Source organism: Hemicordylus capensis, chromosome 3, assembly GCF_027244095.1.
Source record: "Hemicordylus capensis ecotype Gifberg chromosome 3, rHemCap1.1.pri, whole genome shotgun sequence".
NCBI classification, from domain to species: Eukaryota; Metazoa; Chordata; class Lepidosauria; order Squamata; family Cordylidae; genus Hemicordylus; species Hemicordylus capensis.
Window position 1 is genome coordinate 8,373,844 of NC_069659.1, and position 18,230 is coordinate 8,392,073.

Here is an 18,230-nt window from a genome sequence, read left to right on the forward strand (position 1 = left end):
GCAGCAATGAAGGCACCACTGAGAGACCTCAAAAATCAAGTTGAAGACAGATTATCCTGGAGGGAATCTATCTATGGGGTCACTAAGAGTTGACACCGACTTGACGGCACTTAACCAAGCAAGCAAGGGCCACTTAACTGATCCTTTTAAAAGGAAATGTGGCACCTTTGCGGGGCAACAACAAGAGGGCTTGAAAGCAGCTGCTCTTGCTCCTGTTCCTGCTGCTGCTGCTACTACAAATATATACCGCTTTTCAACAAAAGTTTATTTATTCATAAATATCATTCATTCATAGATATTATTAATTAATTAAAACAATCCTGCTGCTAAGTAAAAATGGACCCTTGCAAAGAGACTAGAGAGCATCCTCAGCAACAAGGCTCCTCTCAGGTCATAGGAAGTGGCTCAATACTGAGTCAGACCGTTGGTCCATTTTTCTCAGTATCGGCTTCACTGACTGGCAGTGACTCTCCAAAGTTTCCCTCCCAGCCCTACCGGGAGAGGCAGCCAGGGACTGAACCAGGGCCCTTTGTAGGCAGAGCAGATGCTCTACGGCTGAGCAGTGGCCCCATCCCTTAAAGGTTAGGGACAGAGGGAACTGCCTTTTGCTGAGTCAGACCCCTGGTCCATCTGACTCAGAACTGTCTGCACTGACTGGCAGTGGCTCACCAAGGTTTCAGACCAGAGTCTTTCCCAGCGATTCTTGGGGATGTCGCAGATTGAACCTGGGATCTTCTGCATGTAAAACAGATGCTGTACCCAGTGCACCTGCACAGTTGGAATAGAGCATTGTCACCACCACCATGGGGGGAGGCTGGGGAGGCCTCCTTGTCCCACCCCCCACCCCTGGCAGCTAGAATTATTGAAAAAATTGGCAGTTTGGCCTCACGGCGGGGCAGCAGCGGCAGGTGTGGGGTGTCAGCAGGAGGGCCCCCCTGGGGCCGTTGGAGGACTCCCCCGGACCTTGGAAGCCATGGGCCTGGGCCCCAAGGTACTATGAGCGCCTCTGGCTGTACCACTGAGGTAGGGTCCTGTCCCCCACCTTGTCCTGTTGTCCACAACTCCTTGAAAACCTGCCGCCTCATCTACAACTATGCCTTATCTTGATTGCATTTTCTGTCCAGGGCGACCAAGCTCCAAACAGTCCTGAATGCAAGAGAGGAGAAGGCGGTTTCCTTCTCTTTCACAAATGAGCCACATCCATTCACACAGCAAGGTGCTTTTAGTGGGTCTGCCTTCAGGGGTCTGTTTTCTAACAGGAAACAAGGCCAATTCCCCAGGGGCCCGTTTATCACTTTCCTGACAAAGCCATTGTTAATTGCATTCAGATTGCCGTTTCCCCCTCTCCAGCCTTCCTTTCCTCCACCACCACCACCCGCTTCCCCATGCAGAGCTTCACATGAAACCCCATCCTTTCCCTTGTCTGCTGCAAGGCGATTAAAGCCCCTTCTTCCTTTGGCCAATGCAAAAAACCAGTGGGGCAGCTGGGAGTTTCCCCTGGCAAATGCCATGCTTGCGAGTGAGACAAGACCTCCAAATGACATGAGAAGCAGGCTTGGAGAGATGCCACAGCAGGACATGCGAGACGGAAGAGGGTACGAAGCAGAAGGTGATGGATTAAAGTCAGACGTGGGTTTGAGTCTTATGTGATCGATGTCTCTCAATGAAACTTCAGCGTGGTGGGGATCCATGCCACAGCAGGGACATTTGCACACAAGCACCACAGGCGGCCCTACCATTTCATGGGGCGAGGTGGGCCACCTTCCTCTAGGATTTCTCTAGATGCAGAACTCGGCTCCTTCAGTCTTTTGTGGTATGATTTGGTTCCAGACCACATCATTATTTGATCCGAGCTGCCCTCCAAAGGCTCTACCAGAGAGAAGGCCAACTGGCAGCCATCAGGCCAAATCCGACACCCAGAGCAATTCTATCTGGCCCTAGTGGCTCTATCAAATGGCGATGGAGTTGTGGTAGACATTTTGCCCACCGTTTTCATTTGGAAGTCAAAGAAAGTTGTTTTCAGAGCTTGCAAGCGACCGCCCGCTCTCCATGCCAGATTTAGGCACAAGATAAGTAAGCTACAGCTTAGGACCTCACATTCTGATGGTCCTCTGAATACCAAAAAATAACTGAATTTCAAGTTTTATATAATTAGTTAAAAAATAACAGAGAAAAGGGGAAAAAAGACTCTAGAACAGACATTATCATTCTGATAAGACAAAAATATACTTGTTTAGATACCACCCTGAGCCATTTTGGAAGGGCGGTGTACAAATAAAATAAAATAAATAAATAAACAGACACACAGTTCTTTATCATATTGAGTTTATATATCTGTGCAGATATAACTCTTATGTTATTTAGAAATTGTATTAGACCAAGGCCCAGTTTAGACCAACCCCGTTACCAGGGGCAGAGCCACCATTGCGCGAATGGGTTCAAAGAACCCGGGCCGCAGCCAATCATGGGCCGCGCCTCAGGGCCCCAACAAGCCCCCCGTATCTGACATCAGACGTGGGGGGCATTATTTCGCTCCCAAACTGGGCCATACAGCCCCATTTGAGAATGAAATTGGCCTGCGCTGCATTGGAGAGACTCTCGCTGCCTTCAAAGGCAGGGAGAGCCGCTCCTAGCCTCGTTGCCAATGCAGTGGGGCTGATCTCCCTCCCAAACGGAGCTGCATCCTTTAAAGGCAGGGAGAATTGCAGTGCAGTGCAGGCCAATCTGCCTTCCAAATGGAGCCGCACAGCCAGTTTGGGAGGGAGACCATGCCCTCGAGTCTGGCATCTGGCGTCCGGCGTGGGGGTGTGGTGAGCAGTGCCCCTCTGTCTGACATCAGATGTGGGGGGCGGGGCCAGGGTGCCCCAGCGGCCGAACACGGGCCGCCTCCAGCCTCGCTCCACACCTGCCCATTACAAGCAGCATTTGCCTCTTTCGACAAATGCTGCTCTAACCATGAGCATCACAATGAGGGGAGGGGAGTGACGCACCAAAGAAGAGGGTTGCCATATTCTGGCTTTCCAAATCCAGGTGCCTAATTTGCATATTATATAAACTGGCTTAAAAATAATTTTTGAGCAAAATAGTGACTGCACGTTTTGCTCCACAACTCTGCTTCTACGATGGATAGAGCTTAGCTTTCTTTTTCTTTTTTCTTTTTTTAAAAAAATGCAAATCTGGGCGAGTCTGGGTGAGATGCTTAAAATCCAGGAGAAACCCAGAATTTGGGGGGGCATGACAACTCTGCCAAAGAAGAACTTCCAATCTGTTTTGTGATGCTACGGGCCTTTGAAGATTGCCATAGCTTAGTTTATAATCCAGCCCTGCCCATTCTTAGTGATGTCTTCCTTGCTGTTTCTATATAAATCACTGCACCACACTTGCCAGTTTTGATTTTTGGGTAGCAACCAGAAATGCAGGTGAGGTATACTTTTTTTCACCTCCTGAGACAAGTATGTTTGAATCTTCATACTTTCCAGAATCTGTTCAGCGCTTTTGTTTACAGCTTATTCCACATTCCTTAGTAGGACTGCAACCTTTAATTAGTTAATCATTTAATCAGTTTAAAAATTAATCCACCCCCAAAGTACCCCCAATTAATCAGGCCACACACTATTTTTTAAAATGTTAATAGTTTTATAGCTCTTTCCCTCATAAACACAAAGTAATCCTAACTTGGTTTAACTAAGACTTTATTCAGAAACAACGCCATTTTTCTCCTTCCCTTTCCCCTCCCTTTTCCTATCTGGCCGCATCCCCAACAATCTCTACAGGATCCCCACTGGGACAAACTTCTCAACAACAAAACTTAAAAAACAGAATACAACATGGATGTCAGGCACCATCCTGCAAGAGGCTTTCCCTTCACTCACACCCAAGTGAGAATGCCTCTTCATGCGTACACACCATTTGAAAACAAAGTATATATATTCCCTTCAAAACTTCAGATGCAATTTTATACCCATTTAATCAATCAATCAATTGATTAAAATGCATCTGATTATCTGGTTTCTTTGATCAGGGGACAGAACTCCTTCCCAGGTTAGTCTCATGAATGATCCCATTGAAGCAAGGATTTCTCAGAGAATGGGACAATAGGGGTGTGCAGAACCGGTTCGAGCTCGAGCCAACATGGTCCCCAGAAACGGGGGTGGGGGGCCTGTCAGAGTTCAAACCAAACTGGGCCTGGTTCAACCGGTTTGAGTTCTCTGCTTGTAAAGGGGAATCCAGTAAGGATCCCCCTTTACAAGCAAGGGGGAGGGGATTCCCTATCTAAAAGGGGGTTTAGAGGCAGGCAAGAGGGCACATTTCCCTTTGTGGCAGCAGCAGTGGCAGCAGCAGCTCCTCTTGGACACACCGTGGGACTGCAGGCAGCCCAGTTCCAGCCTCCAGGCGTGCCCAGAGGTCATTTACGTCACCATGTAAATTGCAAACCGGTTCGCAGAAATGAACCAGTTCGTGGACCGACTGAATTCGAACCGAACTGTCTCTGCAAGTCCCGTGCATATCCCTATGGGACGATGTCACAATGCTACATAGCCAATCAGATTTAGTTTCCTGGTGACATCACTGAGTGTATCAGCATATAGTGTAATGATTCTGTGATTATCTCACCAAAAAATGCTGGAAAATCATGGAAAAAGAGAAAGCATTTGTTGGCTCTGCTGAAAATGCTTGTGAGAGACAGTGGATAGTTCCAGCTCAGCTTTAGTTTTGAATCTAAGTGGATTTGCTCCCTTACTTTATTTTTATGTCTGGTCATCCATAAAAGAATCACTTGGGCAGCAAAATGCCCCCGTGTCCCCCAGAAAATTCTCTGGGAAATTGAATAGTCCCCCACCCCAATTTCTACCCTGCAGTTTCATGGAAAACATCATCCTTTAGATACAATGGCATTTAGAAAGTGTAAGTTTGGGAGCCTGATCTTACCGAAAGAAAATGGAGGCACAGATGAACAACCATTTAAATAACGTTGGTTTGGATCCATGTGTAATTCTAGCCTTTATTTCATACCATCGTTAAGTTTGCTTATAATATAATATATATTTATATATTTATATAAAGTAGAATAGAGGGAAGGAAAAGCGTGATATATACTTTATAAATATTTATGTATGTTCCGCATACAAAACAAAATATGTACATCCACAACAGATAGTGGTTCTATGCTGGCATTCTAACGGGAGCATGCACCTCATTACAAACCTTCGGTACAATCTGCCTAAAACGGGCAATGTTCCGTGTTGTCTGGAATTCACACAATCCCCTCCATGGGTCCCTGGCTCTTTGGGCACAGAGAACCTATGGGCAGGTTCTCACAATCTGTGCAATACTAGTTTAACCAGAGATTCCCAAAGTGTGCATGTTCCCAGAAGCATGGCGCGAGAACCTGGAAATCACCAGGAAACTCATATTCACATTGCAGGAAACTGCAATGCAGCTAAGATCATCAAGCTAAGTTCAGATCTTGATTGATGATCTTAGATTCATTGTAATTTCCCGTGGTGCAAATCTACGTTTCCCCAAAATTTCCAGGTCCTAATGTCATGCTCTGTGGGAGCACACATGCCTCGGGAATTGCAGATTCCCATTAAATGGACATCATGTGGGTCATGAGAACCGGCACTGTCATGTATTTCTTGCCCACACCCCATATAGTGCTTCTGTGGATTTGAACAACTAGTTACTGAAATTTTCTAGATATTCCACATCCCATTTGGTATCTATGTTTGAGATCAAGCCGCCCCATAAAACTATAGACAAGTCGCTTTCTGACTCCACTGCAATGTGTAGTTTGATAGGGCCAGGACAGACACTCTTTTCTCTTGAGAAAATTTAGCAGTCATGGGATAAGGGGACAGGTTCACGGATTGGTAGCTAATTGAAGGACAGGAAATAGAGGGTAGGTATAAATGGACAGTTATCTAAATGGAGGGGAGTAAGAAGTGGGGTCCCCCAGGGATCTGTACTGAGACTGTGCTTTTTAATGTATTCATGAATGATCTAGAAGTTGGGGTAAGCAGCAAAGTAGCCAAATTTACAGATGACACCAAACTATTTTAGGTAGTGCAATCCACATCAGATTGCGAGGAGCTCCAAAAGGATCTCTCTAAACTGGGGGAGTGTGCGACAAAATGGCAAAAGGGGTTCAATGTTAGCAAGTGTAAAGTGATACACATTAGGGCAAAAAACTTCACATATATGCTGATGGGATCTGAGCTGTCAGTGACTGTCTAGGAGAGAGATCTTGGGCTCGTGGTGGACAATTCATTGAAAGTGTGCGACAGCTGTGAAAAAGGCCAATTCCATGCTTTTCTTGGAATCATTTGGAAAGGGATTGAAAAGAAAACTGGTATTATCATAATGCTCTTATACAATTCTATGGTTCAGCCACATTTGGATTACTGAGCACAGTTCTGGTCACCATGCCTCAAAAAGGACATTATATAACTGGAGAAGGTGCAGAATTGGGCAACCAAGATGATCAGGGGCTTAGAGCACCTTCCTTATGCGGTAAGGCGACAACACTTTTTAGTTAATTTAAAAATAAAAAAGACAACTGAGGGGAGACATGTTAGAAGTGTATAAAATTATGCATGGTGTGGAATGTGTTTAGAGAGATATTTTTCTCCCTCTCGCATAACACTAGAAGTAGGGCTCATCCCATGAAACTGAAGGCCAAAAAATTTAGGACCAACAAAAGGAAGTACTTTTTCATGCAACTCATAATTAACCTATGGAATTATCTGCCACAAGATGTGGTGACAGCCACCATCCTGGATGGCTTTAAGAAGGGCTTAAATAAATTAATGGAGGACAGTCTATCAGTGGCTACTAGTCTGAGGGAATAGGCCACCTCCAGCCTCAGAGGCAAGATGCCTCTGAATACCAGTTGCAGAGGAGCAACAGCAGGAGCGTGGGCATGCCCTCACTTCTTGCCTGTGGGCTTCCCAGAGGCATCTGGTGGGCCACTATGGGAAACAGGATGCTGGACTTGATGGTCCTTGGGCCTGATCCAGCTGGGCTCCTCTCATGTTCTTATTTATTTATTTATTACATTTATAAACCTCCACGTTCATGTCACAGGGAACAGATGCAGTTAAAGCTAGGCTTTGCAGGGAGTGGCTGAGCCTTAGGAGCATATGCTCTCCCCACTCATGCCCATGTGAGCGTTCACTTCTGTTCTAGCTTAAAACGAACCAAGATTAGTCATGACATCTGAACCAACTGATCCCAGAATCCTGGTGGTAGCTTACTTGCTTCAAATAAACTGAGATATGTACCCACAGATTTAAGTAAGTTACAAATCTTTATTTATTTGGAGAAAGTAGGCTAGAAGAAACTGAGAGTGGTTGGTTCAGATGTCACAACTAATCTTGGTTTATTTTAACCAAGATCAGAAGTGGATGCCGCCCACACAGGCACAGGAAGAAGGAACGTGTGTGACATCTGAATCAGCCCAAAGAGAGAGGGAGGAGCAATCCTTCCCGATCAAGACTCAGTGCAATACAGGAAATCTCTAATTTAAGGCAATTTCTTTGTGTTCTTGTGTGAGGCACCACATATGGGACCCATGGGGCTTTTTGGTTTCTCCTTTTCCACTTTGAACGGCTTGCTTCCTGGGAGGCGAATAGATCACCCTTTTCATGTTACGTTTTGGAGTGCTCTAAATGATGGGACCTTAAGTTCAGGATCATGATTGTGTGTGAGTCCTCATACTCCCGGGCCAGTGAGACCAGCCATTCCTTGAATTCTCTTTGTCAACTGGACAGGCCCACTGAAATGAATGCCCCCAAGACATGATGCTACAAGGGGATACCACACTGCAGCCTTTGCAGACTGGATTGCAAGAGAAGGCTGCATATTTTGAACACGGGAAGCGGCCTTATCCTGAATCGGACCCGGGGCCCATCTAACTCAGCGTTGTGAGCAGGGGGTCCCCGATGGCTTTCCCAGCCTTACCTGGAGAGAAGGGAAGGGCAGCATGAAAAGCAGGTCCTCTGGCACTGAGCTATGGACACTCCTGTTGCCCATCGGAAGCTGCCTTATGCGGAGTCAGTTACCCTTGGTCCATCTAGCTCAGGATTGTCTGCACTGACTCACAGCATCTCTCCGGGGTCTCTGCACTTCCTTATTGGATCAGTTTCGAACCCTTGCATGGGGCAGGCCCTGAGCTGCAACACAGCCCTCAGTACCAACCCCACGGCACAGATTACAGACGTTGGGAAAGGAGACGGGAGTCTCATTTGTCCCAGGGCTCTTCATTCTCCTGTCTTTAAAGCTGGAGAGAGACACACACAGGAATAGGGACCAGCAGCAGCTGGTGCTCTTTAGGCCAAACCCAGCTCCTGGTGTGGTGAGGCCTGGCCCCCCTCAACTGCCGAGCCAGAGGGGTGCGGAGGCAGCTGCAGCGAGGGGACTGGGCGGCAGGGCCATGTTGGGGAACTGGGATGGGGGCTCTGACCCTCCCCTCCCCACCCCACATGGCTTCACTAAATGTCCATCTGGCAAAAACAGCTGGCAGCCCAAGGCACTGGGATAAATCCTAGAGGAGCAGAAGGGCCCCATTGTTTTGTATGGTGCAAAGACTACGGGCATCTCCCTTCCTTTCTTGCCAGCTACACACAGAGCTGCACCGAGGCAATGGGGGAGCCTGGACCTAAAGCCCCTTGGAGGCCCCCCGCTGCCCTGCAAATGAAGCACCATCAGGCTTGGCTGGGCGGCCACACCACCCTGCACAGACTAAGGAGGATTTGGGGGCCCCTAGGGGCTGTGGAGGCCCTGGTCATTGCCCCCAAAGTCCAGGGCTAAGAACACCTCTGGCTACACATGCACCCATTTAAAAAATAAATGTTCTGTTCAGGTGGGAGTGGGGGACAGGGAGCAACAAGAATTGAAACCACTGATGAAAAAAACGGTTTCCTTTGTCAGGGACTGAACGTCCTTCTCTCTGGGAGGTTGTGTTCATCACATTACAAAACAGAGACCAATGCTTTCCTGTATGATTAGCCTGCTTCCCGACTCCCCCCACCGCAAAAGTGCCCCAATCCCTGGCACACCGAAGGCACTCAGTCGCCAGGGGTCGCCAAAACTGAATGCTGGCCAGCAACCCTAAGAACTGATGTCGTTTGGTTTCTGCAGCGGAGATCCCATCCAAGAGGAAGTGTGGGGTTGTTGTTTTTTAAAAAAAACCCTTGCTTTTTTCAAGACGTGGGGGAGCACCTTCCACTTGTTACCGGCAGATTTAAAAATGTCATCCTTGAAATGCGATTGTTGCTTTCTGCCTAGGTCGGCTTTGCAGGCAGATGTGGTCTGGTGGTCGGAGAGCTTTCCTCCAGTCCGAAGAGCGCTCGGGAGAAGGTGGCGGGGACTTCTCCGCTCACGGGCCCAGCGAGGAGGGGCGCCACGGGGAAGGGGCTCTCACTTGCACACGTATCTCTCGACAGTCCGCTCGCACTTTTTGCAGGTGACGTAGCAGCACCAGTGGTACTTGCAGTGGCACCTCTCCACCACTTTGTCCATGTAGGGGTTGTAGCCGCGGCCACAGCACATGAGGTCGCAGCTGTCGCTGCCGTTGGAGGTTTTGTTGCATTGTCTGGAAGAAAGGAAAACCTGCATGAGTGGTGGGTCTAGGACCGGGGGGCTGACTGCCAGGCGGTCTGTTCACACGTCACACGGCGTGGTTAAATCGTGTTAAATCCCTGCCCTTTGTACACACCGCCCGACGCTACTACCAATTGGATGGTTCAGCAGAGGCGTAACTATAGGGGGGGCAGGGGGGGCACATGCCCCGGGCGCCACCCTGGTTGGTCACATGGGGGCGCCAAAAAGTGCCCCCGCCGATCCCCTGGCTTTCCCATTTTGGGGTTTTTTTAAAGTGCAGCAGTCGAGTGAGCAGTCCAACCGCTCCGGTCCGCGTAGTGCCCCCTCCTCTGGTCCTGGCGCCACACCCCGCCCCCCCATTGCTCAGCTCTGGCGTGCGGGCGCCTAAAGTTTGTCGACTCAAACAATCTTCGTCATCACAGCATGAGCAGGAACAGCAAGTGCTCCGCACTGCCAGTCCCCGCCCCGCCACCAGTCGCGCATGTGTGGTGCTGGTGTCTGACTCCTCCTCCCAACTCGCCGCCTGAAGCACGTGCGTCGGCGACGAGGCAGGGAGTCGGACTCAGAGTCGGAGCAGCGATGGGAGTGTTTCTGCTGCTGAGGCCACTGAGCACAAGCACTAGGGGGAGTTAATGGCCGGCCGCTGCCGCATAACACAAGCAAAAGCACCAGGACAAGGTGTGTGTGATGACTGATGTGTGAATTTGGTCGGGCGGGGCGGGCTTGGCATTGCACCTGGCTGGCCCTTATACTTCTATTACTAGATGGCCAATTGATTTCCATGTTTTTTTACGGGGTGGTGGTGAGGGCATAGATGGCTCGGTGGTAGTAGGGCACCTGCTTTACATGCAGATCATGCCAGGTCCCAGGTCCACTTCCTCCTCCCCACCTGAAGCCCGAGGCTGGTGTGGACAACTACGGAGATAGATGGAGCAAACGGCTGCGCCTGACTGGGTATAAAGCGGCTCTCTAGGGTCCCTTTAAAACCGGAAGAGGAATTTGATGAGGCCGCTGGGCTGAACAGAGTGTTTTCACCTCCTCCCACCATCGAGGAGGGCGGTCTTAATACATTTCTGCCCGCCCTCATCACCCACCAAGTAGTGGCCCCCAGACTGCGCAGCACTAGACCGACCGAGAAGAAGTTCTCTCACACGGCCATGGCAGCAGCCCCGCGCTTCCTGCCTCTCTTGGGGCTAAGAAGCCTTTGCTGGCGCCCCGGTGGACTTGGAAGGGGGAGCGTGCCTAGAAAATTCAGTGCGGCGGCACCTCCCCGGCGGCTGGAGCTGCGGGGCATCTACCCACCCCTGGCCACTCCCTCCACCTCGCAAGGCGAAGTGGATTACATCCGGTTGGAAGAGAACATGAGCCTTTACGCCGGGCTTCCCTTCCGAGGTAGGGGCCGCAGCAGAAGGGACGCGGTGGCAGTGGGCTCCATCTAGGGTTCACATTCATCAGGCAGCTTGTCTCCCCTGACCTTTTGAGTTTTTCCCTGTCGCGGCGGTGGGGGGGGGGGGCGCGGTGGGGGGGCACAATTTCAGTGCTTGCCCCGGGCGCCGTTTTCCCTAGTTACGCCTCTGTGGTTCAGTGAGGTCCTCGGATCGGCCCCGCTGGGGTCGGACACGGCCCTGGCGGAGCACCGAGAAGACGGTTGAACTTGACTATCTAGAGCAGGCCTGCTCAATTTTGGCCCTCCTGCAGATGTTGGCCTACAACTCCCATAATCCCTGGCTATTGGCTACAGTGGCTGGGAATTATGGGAGTTGTAGTCCAAAAACAGCTGGGGGGGCCTAGGTTGAGCAGGCCTGATCTAGAGGAAGTAAAGGTCGTGGTTAAATCTTGGTTCTACCCAACGCCTTGGGGCCATTAAAAGGAGGAGCGCTGTTCTTGTGGCAGCAAGCCTGAATTGTCCCTGTGGCTAACCAGGGTCCACCCTGGTTTGCATTTGAATGGGGAACCACATTAATCTTTTGTTATTTAAAATATCTCTATACCGCCCAAAACTTGCGTCTCTGGGCTGTTTACAACTAAAATCATTTAAAACATTAAATCAATTAACAATTAAAATCTTTTAAGCTATGTAAGATATGCGCTGTAAGATAATTCCTCTCAGGGGGTGGGGATGCTCTGGGAAGAGCACCTGCATGCAGAGGTGGGTCCAGGGGGGTGCCAGGGTGCTCTGGCACCTGTGGTGAATTGACTGGAATAAGGGGGTTTGGCCCACACATCTCCTTTCTCCCGTCCCCCTGCCATGCCGCACAGCTCCTTCTGTTCGCCTCCCTCTCTAGGCATGCTGAAGTGCCACAGCTTATGGGCTTATAGGTTCCAAGTTCCCTCCCTGGCATCTCCAGATAGGGTTGAAAGAGACTCCTGTCAGCAACCTTGGGAGAAGCTGCTCCCAGTCTGTGCAGACCAGGGATTCTCAACATTGGGTCCCCGGTTGTTATTGGACTACAGCTCCCATAATCCCCAGCACCAGTCACGTTTGGTTGGGGATTATGGGAGTTGAAGTCCAATAACTTCTGGGGACCCAACGTTGAGAATCCCTGGTGTAGACAACACTGAGCTAGATGGACCAAGGGTCTGACTTGGTATATGGCAGCTTCCTATGTTGCTATATTCGCACACGGTAACCCCCACCCCAGTGTCATGGGTGGCCCTGGCATTTGCCATTTTTTCCAGTTATGCAGCCCCAACCAGCACTGGGAGGATTGTGGAGCCCCAGCTCCACAGTTGGGAGGGGCTGGCATGGGCCCTCCTTCTAGTCTCACTGTCGGGTCGGATCCGGTCAGTTCAGCACCCAAGGTTTTGGGCCGTGCACAGGCCTGGTTTTCAGACTGGTTGGGCAATACGGCTAATCTCCTCAAGATTTTTGGCTCACTTTTAACTTGTGCTGCTCTGAGCTGTTTTCATTTAAATTGTCATTTCATCCACCATTTCTAATGATTGTATTGTACCCTAACCCTTGAGAAGAAGTAAACATGGAAAAGTGGGATTTATACTCACTCAGTCACCTGATCAGAACCGTGGTGCACTCCAAGCTCAACCGCAGCCATCTGCTAGCCCTTCCCAACCCACGTGAGGCCACAGATTTCCCTCTAGGAACATAGGAGGCTGCCTTATACCAAGTCAGACCCTTGGCCCATCTTGCTTACTATTGTCTACACTGACTGGCAGCAGCTCTCCACGGTTTCAGGTGGGAGTCTCTCCAACAACAACAAATATTTATATACCACTTTTTCAACAAAAGTTTACATAGAAAAATAATAAATAAAAACAAGATGGATCCCTGTCCCTAAACGGTGCACCATCAGCAGCAACAGTCACTGGAGGTACTGTGCTAGGGGTGGTTAGGCTCCAACGCTACCTGGAGATGCCAGGAAGGACCTTCTCTGCATACAAAGCATTTGCTCTGCCACTAAGCTTTGGCCTCATCTCCTAAGCGGAATATTTTATAGCAAAGTTCACATGGAGTCACCCATCCAAATGCAAACCTAGGGGACCCTGCTTAGCAAAGGGGACTATTTTTCTTCTTCGCCATGAGCCCCACCAACTGCTAAGATCAACTGGAGAGGTTCGCCTGCGGCTGCCGCCAAATCATCTGGCGGCTACTCGGGAATGGGCCTCCTCTGTTGCAGCCCCTGGACTTTGGAATGCGCTCCCTGTTGAAATAAGAGCCTCCCCATCTCTGGCAACTTTTTAAAAGGTGCTGAAGACACATTTATTCACCCAGGCTTTTAATTCGATTTATAGTTTTAAATAATTTTAATACTGGGCTTTAAATCTTTTTAACCTTTTAAATGATTTTAGTTGTTAACTGATCTAATGTTTTCAGTGATTTTAATTGTAAAATGCCCAGAGACGCAGGTTTTGGGCAGCATATAAATATTTTAAATAAATAAAAATGAATGAATATTGATGCTCGTTACAGCAAGACCAGCTCTCCTCTTTTAGGCAGTGGTTCAGATAGCAGCCTGGGACTGCAGTGGAAGCCGGCAGACACCATCACAGGGTTCCTGCATTAGGTTCCGCGGTGCCGAGGATCATTTCTTTGAAGAACGGCTTGGATGATTCTTCCAAAAGTGCTTGGATGTTGATTGCTTTGGACATCACAATAATTTAAGAACAGATCATGTTGGGGGGGAGGGGGAGGGGGAGGAGGGAGGAGGAGGGAGGAGGGAGGGGGAGGAGGAGGGGGGAGGAGGGAGAAAGGGGGAGGAGGAAGGGGAGGGAGGAAGAGGGGGAGGAGGAGGGAGGGAAGGGGAGGAGGGGGGGGAGGAGGGAGGGGGAGGAGGGGCAGGAGCGCTGGACCCTACCATGGACCACTCCATTAGTGAATGGAAATGCATCCAAAAAGATTTATATGGAATGCCTCATGAGGTAATGCTTTATGAGAAGTTATGGGATTAATGAAGTGCTGAGATTGTGTTCCCGTTCTGTCCTTGTATTTATTTCTGACTCAGCTTGGCCTCCTGTTTGTTATTTCAGAGCTGAGTTCCTCCCCAGGTTCGACGGTTTCTTCTCCCCTCGCTCTTAAGCCTCGCCTCTCATCACCCACTTTTTCTTGTATGCATGTGTGGCGGGGAGCGGGGCCATGCGCGTAAATATTTACAGACCCCTGGAAGGCTCACTGAGGCATTCTTTGCGAAGGCACCATCGCCAGGAGCCAAAAGCCACGACTTGCGGCCACATGCTGTGTGTTTGTCTAGCGTTGGACCAAAGGCGTTGTTATATACACACCCTGGCAAGCCAGGATGGCCTGTAAGGAGGAAATCTCAGCGCAAGCCCTCCCACACGAATTAGTCAGGAAGATAAATCTCTGGAGCAAAGGTTCATAGGCCTAAATAGGTAGATGGAGCCGGGATGGGAAATGGGTGAAGAACCTTCCTAAGAAACTCCTTAGGAACCCATGTCTCTGTGGACGGCCCATCCTTGAGAGGAGAAAAGGCAGCTGCCTCAGGTGGCAGATTATTGGGGTGGCAAGATGCCCCCCACCGCCCGACCACCTCTGCCATCAGAAGCTGCTAATGCTAGAAAGAAATAACCTTGCCAGCCCGGCCCTTTCATGAGGCAAATTAAGGCAGTTGTCTCAGGTGGTAGGTTTTGGGGGGTGCCAGACGGGTGGCAGGATAAACCCTGCAATTGCCATTGGAGCAGCTCTTTGGGGCTGATCTGACCCTCAAAAACTTTGCAAGGAGTGCCTCTCCTCAGACTCCTTATGAACACAGGAAGCTGCCACATACTGAGGCAGGCCACTGGTCCATCTAGCTCAGTATTGTCTACCCAGAATGGCAGCAGCTTCCCCAAGGTTGCAGGCAGGAGTCTTTCTCAGCCCTGTCTTGGAAATGCTGCCAGGAGGGAACTTGGAACCTTCTGCATGCAGGTGCTCTTCCCAGAGCGGCCCCATCCCTATCCTACAGTGCTCACATATAGTCCCCCGTTCAAATATTCTGAGGCTTGTTTCCTACTACCCAATGGTGGGTGCAGCCCACCCCCAGCCATGAGCGCCCCCTTACTCCAGAATTTTCTAACAGAAAAGAAGGAAGACCTGTGGACGGGGAAATGAGAATGGACTTTCAAAAAGAGTCAGACAAGGAATATCACAAGGGAGGAAGGCAGTGTTCCCTCTAACAGGAATTCCCAGATGCTGTGGACTACAACTCCCATAATCACCAGCCAAAGGCCATTGCAGCTGGGGATGCTGGGAGTTGTAGTGGCCAACATCTGGGAATCCCTGTTAGAGGGAACACGGAAGGGAAAGGTGGCACCAGAAAAAAAGATAAAGATGTAGAGGTAGTAAGAAAAACAGAGCTGGTTTCCAAAGAACCTAAGATAGTCCCAGAAGGTTCGGATATACTTTTTACGTAAGCTTATGAGATTGAAAGGAATCAGTGGTTCACATCCTATGCAGTAAGCTGCTGGTCCAAGCGGCAGGCATGCTTGCTGCTTCCATGGTGCTTCAAACCCAGCTGCCAGGGCTTGAGAAGTTGAGGAGGCGCTGTGCCTGCTAAAGCTTTTGTCCTCACACTCCTGCTACGGCTCCCATTGGGAATAATGCCTTTGCAAGCCACATTGGCAGGGTTTGAAGTTCCGCAGAAGCTGTCAGCACTCCCGTGGCTTAGGCAGGTGGCTTGCGGCATGGCATGTCAGTCAGTAGGACAGCCAGTGTGGTGTAGTGGTTAGAGTGCTGAAGTAGAACTAGGGAGACCCGAGCAAGTCCCCGTTCAGCCATAAAACTCACTGGGTGACTCTGGGCCAGTCACTTACCTCTCAGCCTAACCTACCTCACAGGGTTGTTGTGAGGAGAAACATAACCATGGACACCACTCCGGGCTCCTTGGATGCAGAGTGGGGTATACATGTAAAAAAGATAAGTATTTATCTTTCTTTTGGGTTCCTTTTTTCTCCTCTATTTCTTTAGGAACAGCCTACTTCCTTAGAAAGCTCCATAGGTACCACTGCCCAAAAATGTTGTTTCCACAGCAGATTTTTTTTAAAAAAATTTTGCACTGCAAAGGAAGAGGAAGAGGAGGAGGAGGCAGCAGGGGAGAAGAGGTCCATTTTGTCCCAGGGCCCAATCCAATCTAGCTACACTCCTGCCTTCCCCACTTTCAGAAACTACATCCTTATCTGGTATCATTTACCCCATATTAGATAGCAATGGTGAGTTTTCCAGGAAGAAACTGCTGGGAACGACAGCACTGAACGTCCTTGTTCAAAAGATAATGTTAAATTGGTTTTTCCTTTCAAGGAAATTCCATCCCAGAAACTGAAAAGAAACCATTCCCCCCCTGGGTCAACAGGCGTTCATTATTGACAGTCATAAATCTACAAAGCTGTTTCATGAATCAATGCCTGTCAGGACTGAGTTTCCTCTCCAGATCGTTTTTCTCTAGCTTAACAAGACTGCGGCAGAGGGGAAACGTAAGATGGGAGACATCGATCGATTTGCTAGCACTGGCCCATCGCAAACGCAATTCTCAAGGTACAGGCGATCCATTCTGTGCAATGGAAACCACCAGCTTTCCTCTCGGCCTCGTACAATTTGGATATTCACAGATCTGGGAGGATTTCAGTAAGCCCCAAGAGGGCCGGGCCTTTTTGCATGGACTCCAGCCCCAGCGTTAGAATCTGAGTGCTCCCCAAAGCTTGGGTGTGTTTAGATTTCAGGACTTTATCTCAGGCCCTCTTCCAGTTCCAACATTTTTCATTTAAAAAAGAAAAGTTGAAAGAAAGCATAAATGAAGCTAGGTTCGCTTTCCAACATGCCCCCAGGATCACTGAGAATGAGTCCCCAGTTTCTCCCAAAATGTTTCCATCAGGCCCATGCCTGCATTGGGGGGGAAAGCTTTTGCAAAGCACTCTTTCAGTCACTTGATTTCCCAGGAATTCACACTTAAGGGCAGCAATGGAGGAGGAGGAGGAGGAGGAGGCTAATTGGAGAATTACGTTAGGCCAAAGTGGAGAAGGCCTCTGGGGTCAACCGATCCACCCACCTGCTAGTGCAAAATTGCTCCCTGCAGCCTATGAGGCAACTTTCCTTCCATCAGAGGCAATCCAACCCTCCCAGAATTCTCCTTTTTGTCCTTTTAAGTGACCAAATCTTTTCATCTGTTCACAGGATGCTGAGGGCTCGCTCTTCCACATTCACCTCTCTCCTGACTCCTCCCATGTCCATCTTCCTTCCTTCACCTCATTCCCACAGCCATCTTCTTTAGGACCCCTTTCCAAGCCTGGGAACCTAGCTGCGTTGCCCTAATGCATTCATTCATCAGACCTCTTGGCTTCCTAAGGCACATGAGTCGGCCTTATGCCGAGTCAGCCGTTGGCTCATTTAGCCCAGAACTGTCTGCTCTTGAGCAGTGGTCCCAATCCTTACGGTTTCCGGCAGAGGTCTCTCCCGCGTCCTGAGGCCTTTTACACGGAGAACTGAACCCGGGACATTCTGCGTACACAACATGGGCTCTAATGCCGAACTGCGGGACTTCCCTTCCTGTTATTTTGGGGGCCTTCAGAGGTGGCCTGAAGGCACCAAATTCCTTGCCCCGCGAACCTGGTGGGGACCAAATCCCTTTCCAAACTGATCTTTGGAGGCTCTGAAAGTGATGCAGGTGGCAGGGATGGTGTCAGAGTACCCTATGGAAAGGGCTCTGCTCCTTGCTGTCCCTAGTGCAGCACCTCTGGAGTTTCCAAGCCTTCTGCTGGCCCTGCCCAGTGAGGCCTGTTATTGGCTCCACTGGAGGCAGGAAGAAAATAAGGGGCTTCCTGACTGAAGCTCCCCCTGCCTCAGTATCAAGGTTCTCCTGATTTGGTGAAGTTGTCTTGGTAGCTCTCCTGTCTGATTGGTTTGACCCTTGGCTTGTTTTTGGACTCCCAATTGCCTGCCTGATCCTCTGGTTCCTGATTACCTACCTGGCTTGATCCTTGGCTTGTTCTTGACTCCTGGCTCCTGTCCAGCCCTCTTGCTACTGGTGACTCCTCGGCTTTGACCCTCAGCATATTCTGGCTCCTATCTGACCTTCTTATTCCTGGCGTCTTCTTGACTCCCACCCTTGGCATGTTCCTGACTCCTGGCTCCCACCTGCCCACCTGGTTTTACTCCTGGCAAGCTCCTGAATCTACAAGCCCCA

At 49.7% G+C, this 18,230-nt stretch overlaps 1 protein-coding gene across 1 annotated transcript in view; it reads right to left on the reverse strand.

The window, feature by feature from the left end:
- Positions 1-4,976: 4,976 nt before the first annotated feature.
- WNT11 (Wnt family member 11) overlaps positions 4,977-18,230 on the reverse strand; it is a 79,341-nt gene continuing 66,087 nt past the window's right edge. The window contains exon 6 of the mRNA XM_053313073.1: positions 4,977-9,595. Within this exon, the coding sequence (XP_053169048.1) occupies positions 9,421-9,595 (175 nt within the window). The 3' untranslated portion in view covers positions 4,977-9,420. The remainder of the gene's footprint in view (positions 9,596-18,230) is intronic.